Genomic DNA, 18,536 nt, shown 5'->3' with positions numbered 1-18,536 from the left:
CCAGTACATCACCAGTGAATACAGTTGGGAGCAGCAAGGAACATATCTAGACACGTTCTTCCAATGGATTGTTTTGGGTAAAAGAATAGTGAGCAGACAAGATTTCAAGAAAAAAAACAGTGCTCAGAGAAATGGGTTTGTTACTATTGCTGACATCCTTTTGAAAGTACTATTTTCTTGGCTGTCCCTGGCTTCTTGGGTCACTGGTCAGGAATAATTTTGCAGCAAATAGTCATGGCTCCCATTCTCTGCACCCTTGTTCTGGTTGGTGACTCGGAAAGTTCTTGAAGTATTTGGATTGGAATGACAGCCCAGCAGCTAGCACTTTCAAAAAGAGAAATTGGCAGTGCACCGTACATCTTTCGTTTTCATAAAGGTTTACTTTTAAGGCTTCGTTTAGACTTTCTGTCTGAAACGCAATCCGTGACTGTACTGTAGACCTAAAAACAGCCTTCAAAAGACAGACATCCTAGGTTCATGGCCAGCTTTAGAGTCGGCTTGATTCTATGGAACATTGGAAGCAGAACATATCATTGGGCACTGTATAGGGTTCGTTAAGCATATACCACTTGTAGCCATAAGGTTGAGAACCAGTGTACATACTATCAAATACCAAACAACTGAACATTCAATGGTCTAGTACATGTTAGGGTTTAGCTGGTACTGGTTAATTTGGAACTAAACCGTTTAGATATCGGATGCTAAATATTTTTGGAGTATACAGGGTAATCGAAGAGAACAAAGCTGAAGTGCTCATGACTTGGTTTTAATGGCTTGCACTTATAATAGTAGCCATGCAAATTGGCACTAACACCACAGAAGACAGTTTAGCTGTAACTGCTGATAAATCCCAAGAACCGCTGTTTAAATGTAATCTGCCATATCAGTAACCTTATTTATTTTTCCCTCCTCAGCATTCCAATGTGTTTTTCATTGTTTGTTACATTGTTCAATTGATCTACCCCACAGGTATGCTGGTTGGATCCAGAGCAGACAGCTGGAAAGAAGAAGCCTTACATGTATACACAGGGTCAGGCTGTTCTAAACCGCTGCTTTTTTCCTTGCTTTGATACACCTGCTGTTAAAAGCACCTATTCAGCAAATATAAAGGTTAGTACATTCTTGACCAGTGGTGTCAATCTCAGTTTAATTGCGGGCCACATTAGCGTTATGGTTGTATCTGCAAGACTATATAAATGTATCTACTCTCTATCATATTAAATGATTGCCTCTGCATTTGATTATTACTGGTTTTAGTAATAACTTCAGACTTAAGCTGTGATGGGCACGTGCAGACCGGCACAAAGCCCACTCGCACTCCTGTAGCAAATGATGCAAATCTACATCAATACCATGTGCAAGTACCCTTACTCTAATTTATTTCCAAGGCCCAGAACCAGCTGTCTTATGAAGATGCCTGGCAAGGGTGAAATGTGTTGAGGTGGGATTGGATGACTCATATGTCACTGATCGGTGGCACATGCTGGTTCCGGGATTCGGAACAGCGGTGGCCAGTCACTACAATATTATTGGATAATCTGGGTGCTGGTTTATGGCACAATATTATGTGAGTGTACATCTGAATGGCTTTTAAAGTTTTTTTTTTTTTTTTGTGGCTATTGTAACACATCATAGAATATATACTGGTTATGCTATGATCTTGTATTTGCGGTACTTCTATCCCTACATTTAAGTGTATTGGAGTTGGAGGCTGTTGTGGAGAGTCTCAGACCCTGACACTGACATTTAAAGATGGAATCCTTTGGTCTTACAAGCGCTTATTGACCCGCTATAGTATTAAGGGTCCTAAGCTTCTGGTGAGTTTCAGTCTTTATGGGGCATGTGGTGTCACAAGCACTAGGAAGACAACTTGCACTGGAACACACAGCATGGACTTTTGAGCACTATTCACTTTTATGACACTGTTTTTCAATACATTGATTACAATGTGATTTCAATATATTTTTAATATATTTTCTGGCACGGGTATTCAAGCACCACTATGTGTGAATTTTGTTACTATTGTAGTAGAGCCACACATATTTGTTGAATTGGTTATAGACTTGTGTGCAATAAGTGGTCAGCACATTTGAGTGGCTGCTGGGGGGAATTTTTTTGCACTGTCGAAGGGGCAGGTATAATTTTTTTTATTTTTTTTAATCCACTTCTATTGGCTGCCTGCTTTTTAGCTCCGAGGTGGATGCAGATGCAGTAAAAAGCGGCTTTAGATGGAGGATAGGACTCGGCACCTGTCTAAATTAGCCCTTAAGCCTAGTATGAAAATTCTCTAACGGCAGGAAAAAAAAATTCGGAAGTAATGTATTGTATTTTCGGATGAAAACTGTACTGATTAAACAAAAATCGTATGAGAGAAATTTTCGTGTTTGTCCCTTTGGAAAATTTTGGACAATCGCTGTGTACTAACGATCAGATTATCGTAGAAATCATTGAAAGTTGTATTTTTTTTTTTTTTTGTACGATATTCTGATCATGTGTATGGGGCTTATGCCTACACGCCAGGGCAAGATTTCTAAAAAGGCACCAAAGTATAAAGTAAATTGCTTGTGTATGTTGAGTCATTGAACCTGTGCTTTTACGAAGATTCTATCATTTTAGCTCTCACAGTTGATTATTTTTTATTTGTGTGTGTGTGTGCAGGTTCCTGAGGGTTTTACCGCAATTATGAGTGCCAACAACTGGGATCGTAATGGCGATACATTCATCTTCAAAATGACGCAACCTATTCCTTCTTATCTTGTTGCTCTAGTAGTCGGGGATATTGTTTCTGCAGAAGTGGGGCCAAGGTATGGAGTGATATTTAACCAGAGCCCTTTTTGCATTGTTTTTATAGCTTTCCCCTCAAAATCTGTCTGTTGTGTTTTTTAGGAGCAGAGTTTGGGCAGAACCATGCTTGATTGATGCAGCCAAAAAAGAATATAATGGTGTAATTGAGGAGTTTCTAACTGTAGGTGAAAAACTATTTGGGCCGTACGTATGGGGCAGGTGAGTTTCTGGTCATTTTGTTCTCTTATGGAAGTTTTGTGGTCAATGCTTCAAGTACAACTGAACAAGACCGGAATAGAGGGGAAATCTTTTAATGGGTGCCCTAGTTCTGATGACCCTGGTTGCTACCTTTTTTGGAAGGATTACTTCTAAGTTCCTTTTCTGATCATGGGACATGAAATTAAGGCAAATATCCCCAATGGGACACTGCTCTACTTTCAGTCTAACTTTTAAAGCATAGCTGTAATTTTAAAATACTATTTTAAAATATAAAAAGGAATATCAAACAATTATATGCGGACAACATCCAAAGCTATCTTTCTATTCTCCTCACGCATCACTGATTAACTTATTGACATAGATGTCATACCACTTCCCCAAATTCAATCAGTCCAAAAAAGAGTTCTTAATATTATTTTGTCCACCTATCATGTCCCCACCTAAAAACTGTACTTTTTACTTTCTCTGTCAGCTCATCCCTCCCAATTGTATTTGTATAATTGGCCCCTTTTCAATTCTAGGCTTTCAGGCGCAGCGCCTTTCTAACGCTTCTCTACTGAATTGTATTGTAAATGTACTGTCTGCTTTTTGTTTTGTATAGTGCTGCTCAAACTATTGCTGTTTAAAATCGGTATAATTTTGCAAATTTAACAGATTAGTACTTTTTTAATTTGCTGTGCTTTTGACAGGTGTCATCACAGACCCAGTCCACTTATAAACATTGCCCTCTTCACATTTTGCGTGTCTGCATTCTGCACTGTAACTGTAAACAAGAAATCGGAACACAGAAGAGATCTGCCATGCATACCTATTTGGTTCTCTGTTTTCACAGTTGGGAGCCATAAATGGTGATTTATTTGCTGTGATCTCCGCTGATTGCATTGTTCAGTAAGTAAACTTACCTACTTGTGAACGAGTTCCTTTCCGGGAGCTTGTTCGTAAGTCCAACAAAGATCAGTGCTTGCAGACAAAGGTTGTGAGCACTCATTGGTGTGTTCTGGCAGGCAGATTCCTCTTGTCGTAACACAATAGCACAGCCAGGGAGATCGCTGCACCAACATTGCTTGTGTTAGTATGGTGATCTGTCAGTTTTTTTTTTTCGTTCGGCCCTCTGGGTTGAAAAAAAACAAATTGCGCAAACACTGCATCTTTGAAAGGTCACAACTTGAATTTTCATATGTATGGGACTTACTGTAAATTGTAACACAGAGGTAGTGGTTCGACTCCTAAGGCCACATTCACATGGCCGCTTGCAGGCAGCTACTGGATTCCAAAGGTAAGAATCGGTGGATTCTTGCGGCTGAATTGACCGGGACATGCGAATACCAGTGGCTGCTCAGCTTATTTAAAATAATGACAGGCTCACAGTGGCTGCCACTGTTCATATGTTGCCACACTCAGAGTGGTTACCTGTGGTTAGGGATAGATGCAGTCAGCTGTGTCCAGGCTCAGACATCTGTCCCTAACAGCTCTGTGTGTGGCTACATGAGAGCAGTGGTGACTGCTGGTAGCCTGCCATTAGTTTAAATAGGCTGAGTGGCTGCTGCTATTTACAAGCCTCAATCATTCCAGCCATAAGAATCCACTGGTGTCTGCATGCAAATGGTCATGTGAAGGAGGCCTTACAGTGAAGACACTGAATCCAAAAGGTACGTGGACCAAAGTCCATCCATGTTTCTTACTCCTTTTCAGCATTTTTGTGCCGACTGCTTCCAAACAATGTATATCGAAATGTTTATACTGACCTGGGCCTGTGATGCAACCCTGAAACCCCAGGTTAAAAATTGCAGATTATATTTGCAAAGTTCCTTATTGTCTGCTGACTGTTAGGCCCCTTTCACACGGCTAGTTTGTTGCGGATTCCTGTGGCAAGAATCTGCTGAAACTGACAGCATGTTGCCGCACACAGAGCGATCAGCTGCGGATAGGGACAAATGTCCAAGTGTGGATGCAGGCCAGTGGGTCAGTGACTCAACAAAAAAAAAAAAAAAAAGTATTGAAGTCAGGTTAGCAATGGAAGCCTGTGTATTTCCCCAAGCACAGGTCCTTTAGTGGATGTCAATTTTTTTTTTTTGTGTTTGCTAATTAAAAAAGCATTACTACCCTGCCTATCTACCTTATCCAATCAGAGAACAGCTTTTATTTATTGGAAATAAATACATGTCATTCTGTGAATAGCGGCCTGATACAAAAAAGTCCCAGTGAGGCATGTCAAGTTGTCGGGCATATTGTAACTGGGTTTTTTTGTGGCATTGGCGCAGTAAAGGCTTCTTTCTGGCAACAGGACCATGCAGATAATTTTTGTTCAGATATCATCGAATTGCGCTCCTTTAAAAACAACCACACCATCTTTTTCCAGAGCAGCCTGTATTTCTCCTGAGGTCTTTTGAACAATTCTTCTGACAGTTGTAGCTGTAATCTTACTTATTCAAGGTTTTGGATATCTTTTTATATCTTTTTCCATATTGTAAAGTTCCATTACCTTTTATTATGCAGGTATTTTCACAGTTCTGCTCCCCATGGCTCAGCTGCCCAGTATCAAGCCTGCTCCGTGCATCAACATGAGAGCTAACAAACACATTGACCATATATACACAGATACGAATTGCAATTTAAAAATCCACAGATGTGGGAAATGAACCTTTTTAATTGCCATTTTAACCCGTGTGTTGCCTTGTGTGTTACCAAGGCCAAACATTCAAAGTTATGTAAATGTTTGGCTCCTTTTTAAATCATAATACCATAAATCACCCAAATGGCCTTGATCAAACAACTGTGATAATACATGGCTTCATAAGATCACTGTCCTTAAATTAAAAGTCAGTTTTATTTTTTTTGTTTTTTTACATGATCAGTCATTTTTTTTTCATATTTCTGCCAGGGGATGCAAACATTTGAGCACAACTGTATATGGTCTTATTCAAACCTGTATGTTGTTATAAAGTTTTCAGCTTTTATTGTAAACTGTAATTCATGACTAACTTTCTGGGTATCTGACTTTTCAGGTATGATGTCTTGTTCATGCCTCCATCGTTTCCATTTGGTGGTATGGAGAACCCCTGTATCACATTTGTCACCCCATGTCTGCTGGCTGGCGATCGCTCTTTGGCTGATGTTATTATCCATGAAATATCCCACAGCTGGTTTGGTAACTTGGTGACCAATGCTAACTGGGGAGACTTCTGGCTGAATGAGGGCTTTACTATGTATGCCCAGCGGAGGATTACCACTGAAATCTATGGTAAAACCTTATGTGTTGGTGTCAATGTATCGCTTCCAGGAATTGATATTCATACTACTTTTTTTTCTATCTAGTGTACAATGTTCCAGTTTGTCTATCTTGCACATATACAAAAATAAAGTCCTTAAACATTTGTTCCCTTTAGCAACTGATAACGATTTAATCCTATTCACAGGACATGCATACAGTTGTCTGGAAGCAGCCACAGGAAGGGCTCTTCTTCGTCAGCACATGGATGCATCAGGAGAAGCCCATCCCTTAAACAAGCTCAGAGTTAAGATTGAACCAGGTGGGTGAAAGCCTTTACTTTTCTAGTGTTGTAGTTTATACTTGTAGCCCTTTTTTCTTTTTTTCTTTTTTGTGGGATTCTGACTTTCTTATTGTTTTTTGTGTCTGTGTAATTATTAAAAACTAATTTAGTAAGAAGTGAAACCAATTCTTGAATTGCTTTTTTTGTTTGTCTTATTTCTATAATGGGCTATAGTTTTTTGCCTGTTGAACCTACCAGTAAAACATTTATTATCCTAAAGTGACAACGCTCGCTTACTGGGCTCATAATGCTGATTAGGGTTTTAGTACAGCGAAGGCAGTGAGTACAGGAAGTTTCCAGCTGGCTTGTTTTCAGGCAGGTATTTTTTTTGTACCCATACATACAATTTGTCAGTCTACGCAAAATCACAGGACTCACACGGTGAACATGCAGACGGTTGTCATGGAGCTTTAACCAATTGCCGCTGCCTGCTTCTGGGTTTTTGATTGTGCACAATTATTCACAGTGGGAGCCTGTCAGCAAGTCTCAGCCAATGATTGACAATTGGGACATGCTGATCGGCTGTGTACAATCGCAGCCTAGAGCTCTGTTGACATTCAACACAGAGCTCTGTAAAGAGGGAATGATCTCTGTGTCTCATCCCTGCAAAGCAAAGCAGGGATGAGAAAATAAGAGATCTATTAGTAAAAGCAGCATACTTTACACATAGTTAGGCACACATGTAACCCTCGCCCTAGATTTTAACCCCTTCCCAGCTATTGTCATTAGTACTGTGACAGTGATACAGTACAATCATTATCGGTATTATCGCTGTATTAACGTCAGTGACAGTCAGTTCCCCCCTCAGCATCAGTTAGGCAGGCCGTAGACGGTGTGAATTTCATTTCCTGCAACCATGGGTTGCAGGAAAGAAATTTGAACGATTCCCCCATCAACACAGACAGTGCTGACAGGGGAATCCATCCTGCCGAGCAATCGAGCAATAGTCTGCTCCTCCCAGCGGGTGGAAGCTGTCCCCACCGGGAGAAGACAGTGATTATTGCTAGCAACTAGAGAAGCCTCTAGCAATAATCGCAAGTGAATCCGGCAGGCTGGTTGTACCCTAGTTGATCGATCAACTTGGTACGTTCAGCCTGCCCACACACGGTTCAAATCTTGGCCTGTTCCTGCTGAACCAGCCGAGATTCAAACCATCTATAGTGTTGCATGACTTTAACTTGCCAGTTTAAAGTGGCACAGTGCTGAATAGCAAAGGTCATGAAGGGGTTTAAATCTTCCGGAGCTCAAGTGGTCAAAGGAAAACTTAATGCATGTGAGAAACCCACTGGTTGGTATTGGTGACTCTTGTCGTCTTACTTAGTCACTGAAATTAAATATACAGGATGGTAATTCAGACTTCTCCAGCTGAATGCTTGTTTTCCTGACAGAATATTCTGACAGGCTAAAAAAACATGACTAAAAGGTAGAGGCATTGACCCAAGTAAGTGTCAGTTGGGCATCAGTTTTTGTCTTGGGTTTTATTCCCCATCACAGGTTCATAAAAATGCACAGTAAACTGTTCTAAAATGCATCTTGTATTTCCAAATTATCCCTCCAATTAATTTTCCTTTCATTGTGCTTTTGATCTTGTTTAAAATGTAACAATTTTTTCCCTGACCTAAAATAAAATGTTTAAGCTACATTGATGGGAGGTTTACTTGTATTTAGAAGTCTTAAATGGTAACTTGTATCTTTATGATGTGTCCAGCAATGAGTTATCATTGATAAGAATATGCTAGTAAAAATAAGATACATTCAAGGCGATATGGATTAATATTCATTTTCTGTATTTGCTGTGCAGGAGTGAATCCAGATGACACCTACAATGAGACCCCTTATGAGAAAGGATTCTGCTTTGTATCTTATCTTGCTCACCTCGTTGGAGATCAAAGCAAATTTGACAATTTTCTTAAGGTAAATGTAGGGAGATAGACCATTGAGAATCAAAGTTATCTATCAGTTTTTCAGAATCCCATATACATTGTAGAGATTGTGCAGTATACAGTACCATGCAAACGTTTGGGCACTAGTGAAAAATATTAGGATGGTTTCAAGACCAATGCCATAGTTTATTTTATTTATTTATTTTTTTTGCAAAATATTTTTATTGAATTTTTGTTAACATACAAAAATTGCCCACAAATGAGCCAACCGTGCCCATGCAGGGGCGAATCCTCTGATACGGCAAGAACCGCAGCAGGTTACAACATATAACATTTACAACCTTACTTATCTAAACCCAGATGGGGGAGAGGTTTTTGTTCAGGAGAATCTCTGCTCAGTATTATAATGACAGGATAATGTGACAAAAAAAAATTACAAAATTTTGGGTCAGTTTTTACTAACACACTATAACCATAATAATATTCTAGGAGTTGGTTACTGCATCAGTCGCCGTAGTGTTATCATCTAGCCAACAGGTCCATACCTTTTCAAACTTTGTTGGGCAACCCCTGCCCGAGTAGGTGGCTTTATAAAGGGGTAAACTGAACTCGCTAAACTCTTCCAGAATTTAACAGAAGGGGGAGATGCTTGCTTCCAATGCATCATGATGGCTTTATGTGCATAGTACAATAACAAGGATATGAGTATTTTCCTAGTCCTAAGCACTGACATTTGTTCCACCAGTCTCAGTAAACAATGTTTAGGATCATAAGGGACATCAATCTTTGTGACTCTATGGATCACTTGGAGTGTACAATTGCTGGGCAAGCCCAAAAAATGTGAAAGAAGTCCCCCGGCTGGTAGGAGCAATGCCAACACGCCGACAATATCTGGTGCAACCTGTGGGACGTGTAATGAACTCTGTGTACAATTTTGTATTGGACCAGTTTGTCCCTGGCTGAGACCAGAGGGGAGAATGGAAAATCCCAAATCTCCTTCCAGTCATCCTCATCCAGTTCCGGTATGTCCTCCACCCATTTCCTGCGGAGGGAAGACAGCTCGGGGATGGCAGTGACCAGCAGGGACCTGTAGATCTGGGATGTGGGCTTCTCTAAGTCTTTCACCCGAAGGGTGGATTTGAGTTCCAAGTATTCCAATATAATTGGTTGGCCTAAGAACTGACATCTGCAGGCATGAGCGACCTGAAGATACCTGAAATGGGCCCGTACAGGTACATTAAATTTTAGTACGCAGTATATGAAAGGGAGTGAGCTCTCCGTTGGTGATTACATGCTCAAGGGTCAATATTTTGTATTTGGCCCAGGCCTGTGGGTCCGGGATGGTATTGAACTGTGATAGGTTAGGATTCAGCCACAGGAAGGTGTGAGGAGACCAGGAGTTTGGTTGGGGTGCCCTCAGCGCCTCACCCACCTTCCACGCCCGCATGGTACGCGTAGGAGGGGTGAGGCTATGAGGTGTTTTTGGCCCCCTGAATAACAACCCCTTCAAGGCCTCCAGAGACCCCACTATAGCTGCTTCCAACATCGTCGCAGAGTTGGTTGGGTCCGGCTGCAACCACCAATGAGCGGTTACCAGCTGAGTGGCCAAGTAATATTTGTGGCAATCAGGGAGAGCCAAATCCCCGCTGTCCACAGGCCTGGTCAGAGTGGTTTATTTAAATCTTGGCGGCTTTGACCCCCAAATAAAGGAGAGGAAGATCTGTTTGAGAGTTAAAAAGAGATTTGGGTAGCCACTGTGGGAAATTCCTAAAAATGTACGGAAGTTTGGGGAGAACTTTCATTTTAAGGAGGTTGATACGCCCAATGAGGGAAAGGGGAAGGTTGCCCCACGCCTTTAGTTTAGATTGAATTACTGCGAGGACCGGTTCAAGCTTGAGCCGGGCAAAGTCCTTACTCTTTCTTGAGATAATACCTAAAATAGGCAAACTTATCGACCCACTGGAGTGGGATAGAGGAGGATGAGGAGGACCTGGCTCCCTCATCCACCGGAAAGAGCTGAGATTTATGCCAATTTTACCTTCAACCCGGTGAAGACGGAGAAGGCGTCCATGACTCCGAGCGTGCCCCGCAGAGAGTCATCAGCGTCATTTAGAAATAGCAGTAAATCATCCATGTAGAGAGCCACTCTCTCCTCCAGCCAGCCCACCCTAAGACCGCGAGCCTATATCGAGCTCCTGAGGGCCTCCACTATGGGCTCCATGGCCAGGGCGAACAAGGCCGGGGAGAGAGCGCATCCCTGTCTGGTGCCCCTCTGCAGGGGGAACGGAGGAGACAGGGAGCTATTCATTTTAATGCATGCCAGGGGACCGGTGTACAGTGTACGTATCCAATCGATAAATTTCAGTGGGAAACCCATTCTTCTAAGTACCTCTCACAGGTAAACCCACTCCACCGTGTCAAATGCCTTTTCAATGCCATAGTTTAATTAACAATTAACCTATAAACAGAAAAAGTTCTTCTAGGTACAAATGTGCACAGTTTTTAGGCTTATATAATTATATAAAATTGAAGCGCTCTAATTCTCAATGCACGTCTCCCTTCATATGGGATGCAAATATGATGCAGGTAAATAATGCGATCAATAAAGGTGCATAAGAGTGATTAAAAAGCCGTACTAGTAAAAAAAAATATTCATGCGCTCCAATAATCAATCAATGCACGGCTCACTCCAAAAATAAGTGAAAATAGTAAATGTGATTAATAAAAAGTGCTTGAAGTGCATATAAATTCCCTGTAGTAAACTTGCTGCAATGGTGCTAATAAGCAAACATAAAAATCGTGCCAATATAACAATTAAAAAAACAATAATGATCAATGATACAAAATGTCAGCAATAGATCATCTGGTAAAATAATACAAATTTGTAAGGTGCTAATATCAATTTAAAACATTCAAATGAGCAGTGCACTTAGGGGAACAAAAAGGAATAAACACAATAGATCAAAAATTAGGCGTAATAAAATAATCAGCCCAGCAGTCCATCCATCATTAAAAATGAGGGGTTAGACACTATAATAATTAACAATCCTGTTCATAGCTTTAGTAATTAAAATTCAAAGGGCTCTTTTCCCAGACGGATAATAATGATGATGAGTTGCGCTTTGGTTCAATATGTAGTCTCAGCATACAATAGATTATGCAAAATAAACAGAAAACATATCATTGCGCAATGAACTAAATTGATACGAACATAGGTTTTGACAGCACAGTGATACTCACAAGCGCCTGGTTAGTCAAGGCATAGAGGCATAGAAGTTGCAGTCAGCCGATGTGAACGAGGCTCTTTCAGAGAGCCGCTGCTGTCAAACAGATGTATCAAACAGCAGTGATCGTCACTGGCTCCACCCACGGGTTACGTCACAGACCACGTGACTTTCTTAAGGATAACCCTGAGATGCCAGAGTCTCTGTATTTATGTCAGATGTCATTCAGGTTACCATAGTGACAGCGGTGTGATCATTTGGTTCATCATACTGCTTCCTCTTATGCTTAAACGTATATGTTATTAAGATACAATATTTTATTAATACATTAAAACCAATATTAACAATATCATTATTAAAAAGAAAAAAGATGGATAATACTTTACAATCAAGCAGGCTCCCTCAAGTGGCAGATACTGGTGTTACATATTAACAGCCCTGAGTAGAGCAACACTCGGATAATTACATAGACTCCGTCAAGTGGTGGTTATTCGGTATTGTGTGACCCTGACTCAGAAAAACCTTACAAGCTCCATCATGTGGTAATTTGTCAGTATTGCACAATCCTGAAATAAATCAAGATAGTCATACAAGCTCCATCAAATAATGATAAATTAAAACTAAAATAGCATTGCACCGACCAATCAATCAATACCAAGTTGCTGATTGTGAAATCGGTGCATAGGCCGATCCGCATATAAAGCAAAGGGACATATAAAACATATAAATAAGACCAAACTAGATAATTAAAAAAAATTATTAAAAACGCTAAAAACATTTAAAATTTTAAATATTTAGTAATCTGATATGAAACAATATCAAAATCAATATTTAGACCTTTCGGCGCAAGAGTACCCATCTCGAATATCCATCTAGACTAATTTTTGCTCAGTTCTCTTATTTTATTTGAGCCCCCCCAATGCGGTTTATATCTCTGAATTGCCCAAAATTTTAAGCATGTGGGGTCTCTATTGTGATGTGTTGCAAAGTGTCTAAAAACACTGTGCTTAGGGAAAGCATTCTTAATATTTTGGATATGCTCCCTAATGCGCTTCCACATAGGCCTTTTGGTTCTCCCAATATATTGTAGTGAGCATGAGCATTGTAGGTTATATATACTACACCTTCAATTCTGCACGATCTAAAGTCCTTTAATTTCGTATTCTTTATTCGTACTAGTTGATATAAACTTGGTACATTTTTTCCCATTAAAATGGGTGTTTTGACAAGCGTAACATCTCTTGCATGGGAAAAACCCCTTACCATGAAAGAATGATAGTTCTGTTAGCCTTCTGGGAGGTTTCGGGACATTTTTAGCTATCCAATCTCTTAATGTTGGAACTCGCCTATATATATAACGAGGTCGGTCGGTCAGGACACTACAGAGAGCTTTATCTGCTTTTTACAGGGGCCAATATTTTTTTAATAATTTTTTCCACCTGTTTATGTTGGACACTAAAATTCATTATTAGGGGTATATCGTTATTTATTTTACTATCCCTGATTCTATCTTGAATCAATAAATCTCTCGGTATCTGGTAAACTTCTCTAATTTTTCCTTAATAAATTTTTTGCTGTATCCTTTATCCTCGAACCTTTTCCTCATCCACTGTGCTTGTGCAAGATATTCTTTGTTGTCCGAACAATTTCTCCTTAGACGTATCATTTGCCCCTTTGGGATGTTTAGCAGCCATGGTTCATAATGACAGCTGTCAGTTGGTCTGTAGCTATTTCTTTCAACTGGTTTGAAAAAAGTTTTAGTGGTGATATGGCCTTTCTCTAGCTGTATTTCTAGATCTAAAAATTGAACAACTTTGTTACCAATTTCATACTCAAGCTTAATATTCTTCTGATTGATATTCAGTTGGTCAAACATCTGAATTGGCTCATCTACTTTCCATATTACTATGCAGTCATCTATAAATCTTTTATAGAGTATCAAATTTCCTGGGACATCAGAGAATATCGCTTCCTCCTCCCATTTGGCCATAAATACATTGGCAACACTTGGGGCATATTTTGCACCCATTCCAATGCCAGGTAATTGTCTATAGTAGTCTGCATTATACCAGAAGTAGTTGTGTTGTAATCCGAAGGCTAGACTTCTGAAGATGAATCTTTTTTGTTTGGAAATTAGATTGCTGAATTTATCCATGGCTCATTTGGATGCCTCAATTGCATCACTATGATCTATTACTGTATATAAAGAAGCTACGTCAGCTGTTGCGATTAAAATACTTCTCCTCTGGCTTCAAAACTAAGTTACCCATAATTTGGATCAGATGCTTAGTGTCCCTAAGGTACGCTCTGGTGTTGGGTACCAGAGGTTGCAAAAATTTGTCAACATGTTCACCCAGTCTGGCATTGAATGCCATTTATTTTGGGTCTCCCTGGCGGCTGTTCTAGATTCTTGTGTATTTTTGGCACCGTGTAAATAATGGGTACTCTGCAGGTGTCGGGTAATAGACATTTTGATTCTTTTTTGGTTAAAATATTTTTTACAACTCCTCCTTTCAAGACTAGATCTGATAGTTCACGTCTATATTCCTTTGTGGGGTTGCCTTTGAGTTTTAATATATGTATTAGTCGCACTCAATTTTCCTAATAGTTCCTTGTTATAATAGTCTTTTGATAGTACGACAATTGCCCCTCCTTTGTCTGCCGGTCTTACTACAATTTCCTTTTTTTTTTTTCTAGCTGTTTTATTCCTGTTTGGTTTGAGGTTCATATATTCTTTTAAATTTCAACTGGTCCAGTTCCTGCGTCACCATAATCTATTAAATACTTCTATATGTTCATTGTTTTGAGTCGGTGGGTTGAACAGCGATTTTGTTTCTCAGATTACTATGAATAATTCTCCCCTAAGTTTCCAATTCTGTGGTATGAATAGTAGGGGGCTTGGTTAACATGTACTTCTTGATGTTAAGTTTCCTAGTATATTTTTGAATGTCGACATACTTTTCAAATTTATTGAGATTTTTTTGTATTGATTGATTGGTTGGTGACTTGGTATTGATTAATTGGTCTGTACAATGCTGTTTTAGTTTTAATTTATCATTATTTGATGGAGCTTGTATGACTATCTTGGTTTATTTTGGGATTGTGCAATACTGACAAATTACCACATGATGGCGCTTGTAAGGTTTTTCTGAGCCAGGGTCGCACAATATCAAATAACCACTTGAGGGAGTCTATGTAATTATCCGAGTGTTCCTCTACTCAGGGTTGTTAATATGTAACACTAGTATCTGCCACTTGAGGGAGCCTTCTTGATTATAAAGTATTATCTACCTTTCTTCTTTTTAATAATGATATTATTGTTAATATTGGTTTTAATGTATTAATAAAATATTGCATCTTAATAACCTATACGTTTAAGCATAAGAGGAAGCAGTATGATGAACCGACGATGATCACACCGCTGTCACTATGGTAACCTGAATGCCATCTGACATAAATACGGAGACTCTGGCATCTCGGGGTTATCCTTGAGAAAGTCACGTGGTCTGTGACATAACATGTGGGAGGAGCCAGTGACGATCACTGCTGTTTGATACATCTGTTTGACAGCAGCGGCTCTCTGAAAGAGCCTCGTTCACAGCGGCTGACTGCAACTTCTATGCCTCTATGCCTTGACTAACCGGGCACTTGTGAGTGTATCACTGTGCTGTCAAAACCTATGTTCGTATCAATTTAGTTCATTGCGCAATGATGTTTTCTGTTTATTTTGCATAATCTATCGTATGCTGAGACTACATATTGAACCAAAGCGCAACTCATCATCATTATTATCCGTCTGAGAAAAGAGCCCTTTGAATTTTAATTACTAAAGCTATGAACAGGATTGTTAATTATTATAGTGTCTAACCCCTCATTTTTAATGATGGATGGACTGCTGGGCTGATTATTTTATTAAGCCTAATTTTTGATCTATTGTGTTTTTTTTTTTTTCCTTTTTGTTCTTGTTCCCCTAAGTGCACTGATCATTTGAATGTTTTAAATTGATATTAGCACCTTACAAACTTGTAGTATTTTACCAGATGATCTATTGCTGACATTTTGTATCATTGATCATTATTGGTTTATTAATTGTTATATTGGCACGATTTTTATGTTTGCTTATTAGCACCATTGCAGCACGTTTACTACAGGGAATTTATATGCACTTCAAGCACTTTTTATTAACCACTTCAATCCCATGGACGTCATATGATGTCCTGGGCTTTGAGCGGGTATATCTGAATGATGCCTGTAGTTACAGACATCATTCAGATATTGCCGGTTTCAGCCGGCGAATCTCTACACCATAGGAACGATCATAGCGGCCGTTCCGGCGCTTGATCGTTCCTATGGGAGGCGAGAGGGGACGTCCCCCTCCCGCCGCCCTCCGGTGCTTGCTCCGACTCCCCGTTACGATCGGTGAGGCGAAGAGTAGATCCGCTGGCGCCGGATGTAGATCATAGAGATTTCCGGCGGACCAGATGGTCCCCGGAGTCTCTGATCGTCGGAGGCCGGGCGCGATGTTATGACGTCACACCCGGCCTCTCCATTCAAAAAAACGGCGCCGCTTCGGCTGGGAAGCGGCGATCGTTTTATTTTTATTTTTTTATTTCAGGCTTCCCAGCCTAGTGGTGAGATATGGGGTCTTATTGACCCCATATCTCACTATTAAGAGCACCTGACATGTCATATTGCTATTACAAGGGATGTTTACATTCCTTGTAATAGGAATAAAAGTGATCAATTTTTTTTTATTTTCAAAAAAGTGTCAAAATAAAAAAAAAAAAAAATATATAATATAATTAACAATTAAAAAAAAAAAAAAAAAATTTTAAAGCGCCGCTGTCCCCGTGTGCTCGCACGCAGAAGCGACCGCATACATAAGTCCTGCCCACATATGAAAACGGTGTTCAAACCTATACATGTGAGGTATCGCCGCGAACGTTGGAGCGAGAGCAATAATTTTGGCCCTAGACCTCCTCTGTAACTCAAAATATGTAACCAGTAAAAAAATTTCAAGCGTCGTCTATGGGTATTTTTAAGTACCGAACATTGGCGCCATTCCACGAGCGTGTGCAATTTTGAAGCGTGACATGTTAGGTATCTATTTACTCGGCGTAACTTCATCTTTCACAAAATGGGCTAACTTTACTGTTTTTTTTTTTTTTTTTTAAACACAAAACAGTTTTTTCCCCATAAAAATCCGTTGGAAAAATTCCTGCGCACATACTGTGTGAGATAAAAAGTTGCAACAACCGCCATTCTATTCTCTAGGGTCTTTGCTAAAAAAACATATATAATGTTTGGGGGTTCTATGTAATTTTCTAGCAAAAAAATTATGATTTTTACATGTAGGAGCAAAGTGTCAGAATTGGCCCGGTATTGAAGCGGTTAATCACATTTCCTATTTTCACTTCTTTTTGGAGTGAGGCGTGCATTGATTGATTGATTGGTGGAGGGCATTAATATTTATTTTTACTAGTACGGCTTTTTAATCACTCTTGTGCACTGTATGCACCTTTATTGATCACATTATTTACCTGCATCATATTTGCGTACCATATGAAGCGAGACGTGCATTGATTGAGAATTAATTAGAGCTCTTCAATTTTATATAATTATATAATTTTACTTATGAGCATGGCTTCTGACCACTTTTATGATTGATAGCAGCTTTATTTACTTATTTTTCAATCACCAATTATTTTTTCAATCACTAATTATTGAATCGCTATTTATCTCCATTTCAGCGCTTGTTTTTTTAATATTTTATTACAGTTTTTAGGCTGCATTCGCACCTGAGCATATCGTTTTCAAGCGTGTGTTTTTGTTTTGTTTTTTTTGTTTTTTTTTTTTTTTTTTGCTGCTTTTTTACAACCTTTTTTTTATAAATCGTTTTAGACTTGTATTACAAGTGTTTTACAGGTTCAGGCGTTTTTGTTTAGCCAATATAAAGCACTAGGGGGAGAATAGGGAGAGGAAATTAGGGGTGGAGAGATGCTATTTGAGCGTTTTTCTGCTCAAGTCGGGCGTTTCTATTGAAGTCTATGGGGACAGAAATGCTTGTAATCTGTCCAAAAAGAAGCTTGTGTTTTGAGCTTCAGACGTTTTGCTTCAGGCGACAAAACGCTCATATGTGAACAAGTTGCCATTGAAACAAATGGGGTTTTGCTTGTTGGGCGTTTTGGAAATTTGAGATGAGTGGTTTACGAGCTGAAAATGCTCAGGTGTGACTGCAACATTAAGGAACTTGGTAGGTAGGTTTTCCAAACATCTAGTAGAACTAACCACAATTCTTCTGTCTCAGCTGCTCCTGTCTCCCTATCAAGAAAGGGATCCCATTAATTTGCAGGGATTTACCCCTCATTTCATGTTTTGGGACAGAAAGCGAAGGTAGATCTCCCCAATAGGACACGGATGGCAAAACGATTTTTTTTTTTTTTTTTTTTTTTTTTTAGCACTCCCTTACTCTATCCAAAATGAAAAGTTCTACCCATAGTTTTCTTTAACTATGTGCAAGTGTAACTGGGAAAATTGATGCTGTTTTAAAGGCAAAAGGTGGACAAGCTAAATATTAAATGTGTTTTTTTTTTTTTTTTTTTTTTTTATTTTATCATACATTTTGCATGTTTATTGATTTAAAAAAATATATATATTTTATTGCTTTTTTAAAGCATCCTAACGTTGCAGGATTTTCTCACAAGTATGTAAAACTTGTGTGCACAGTACTATATTTTGTGCATCAGTGTCTTTAGCCTACCCTTTAGCCCCTTTCACATTGTCGGACCGTTTAGGTCCGTCTGTCAGTTTTGTCGGCGGACCTGAACGGGCGCTCCATGCTAGTCTGTGGAGCGACGGATGTCAGCGGTGACATG

The 18,536-nt window shown here is 39.5% G+C and overlaps 1 protein-coding gene across 1 annotated transcript in view; it reads left to right on the top strand.

Moving 5' to 3' along the window:
* Nucleotides 1-18,536, top strand: part of LOC141128678 (aminopeptidase B-like) — a 44,059-nt gene that overhangs the window by 9,135 nt on the left and 16,388 nt on the right. Inside the window, exons 2-7 of the mRNA XM_073616109.1 lie at nt 970-1,110; nt 2,659-2,804; nt 2,887-3,003; nt 6,009-6,244; nt 6,420-6,533; nt 8,356-8,468. Coding sequence (XP_073472210.1) covers nt 970-1,110; nt 2,659-2,804; nt 2,887-3,003; nt 6,009-6,244; nt 6,420-6,533; nt 8,356-8,468 — 867 coding nt within the window. The remainder of the gene's footprint in view (nt 1-969; nt 1,111-2,658; nt 2,805-2,886; nt 3,004-6,008; nt 6,245-6,419; nt 6,534-8,355; nt 8,469-18,536) is intronic.

Source organism: Aquarana catesbeiana, linkage group LG02 (assembly GCF_042186555.1).
Source record: "Aquarana catesbeiana isolate 2022-GZ linkage group LG02, ASM4218655v1, whole genome shotgun sequence".
Taxonomy (NCBI): domain Eukaryota; kingdom Metazoa; phylum Chordata; class Amphibia; order Anura; family Ranidae; genus Aquarana; species Aquarana catesbeiana.
The sequence above is the reverse complement of the archived record's forward strand: the minus strand, read 5'-3'. Positions and strand labels throughout refer to the sequence as shown.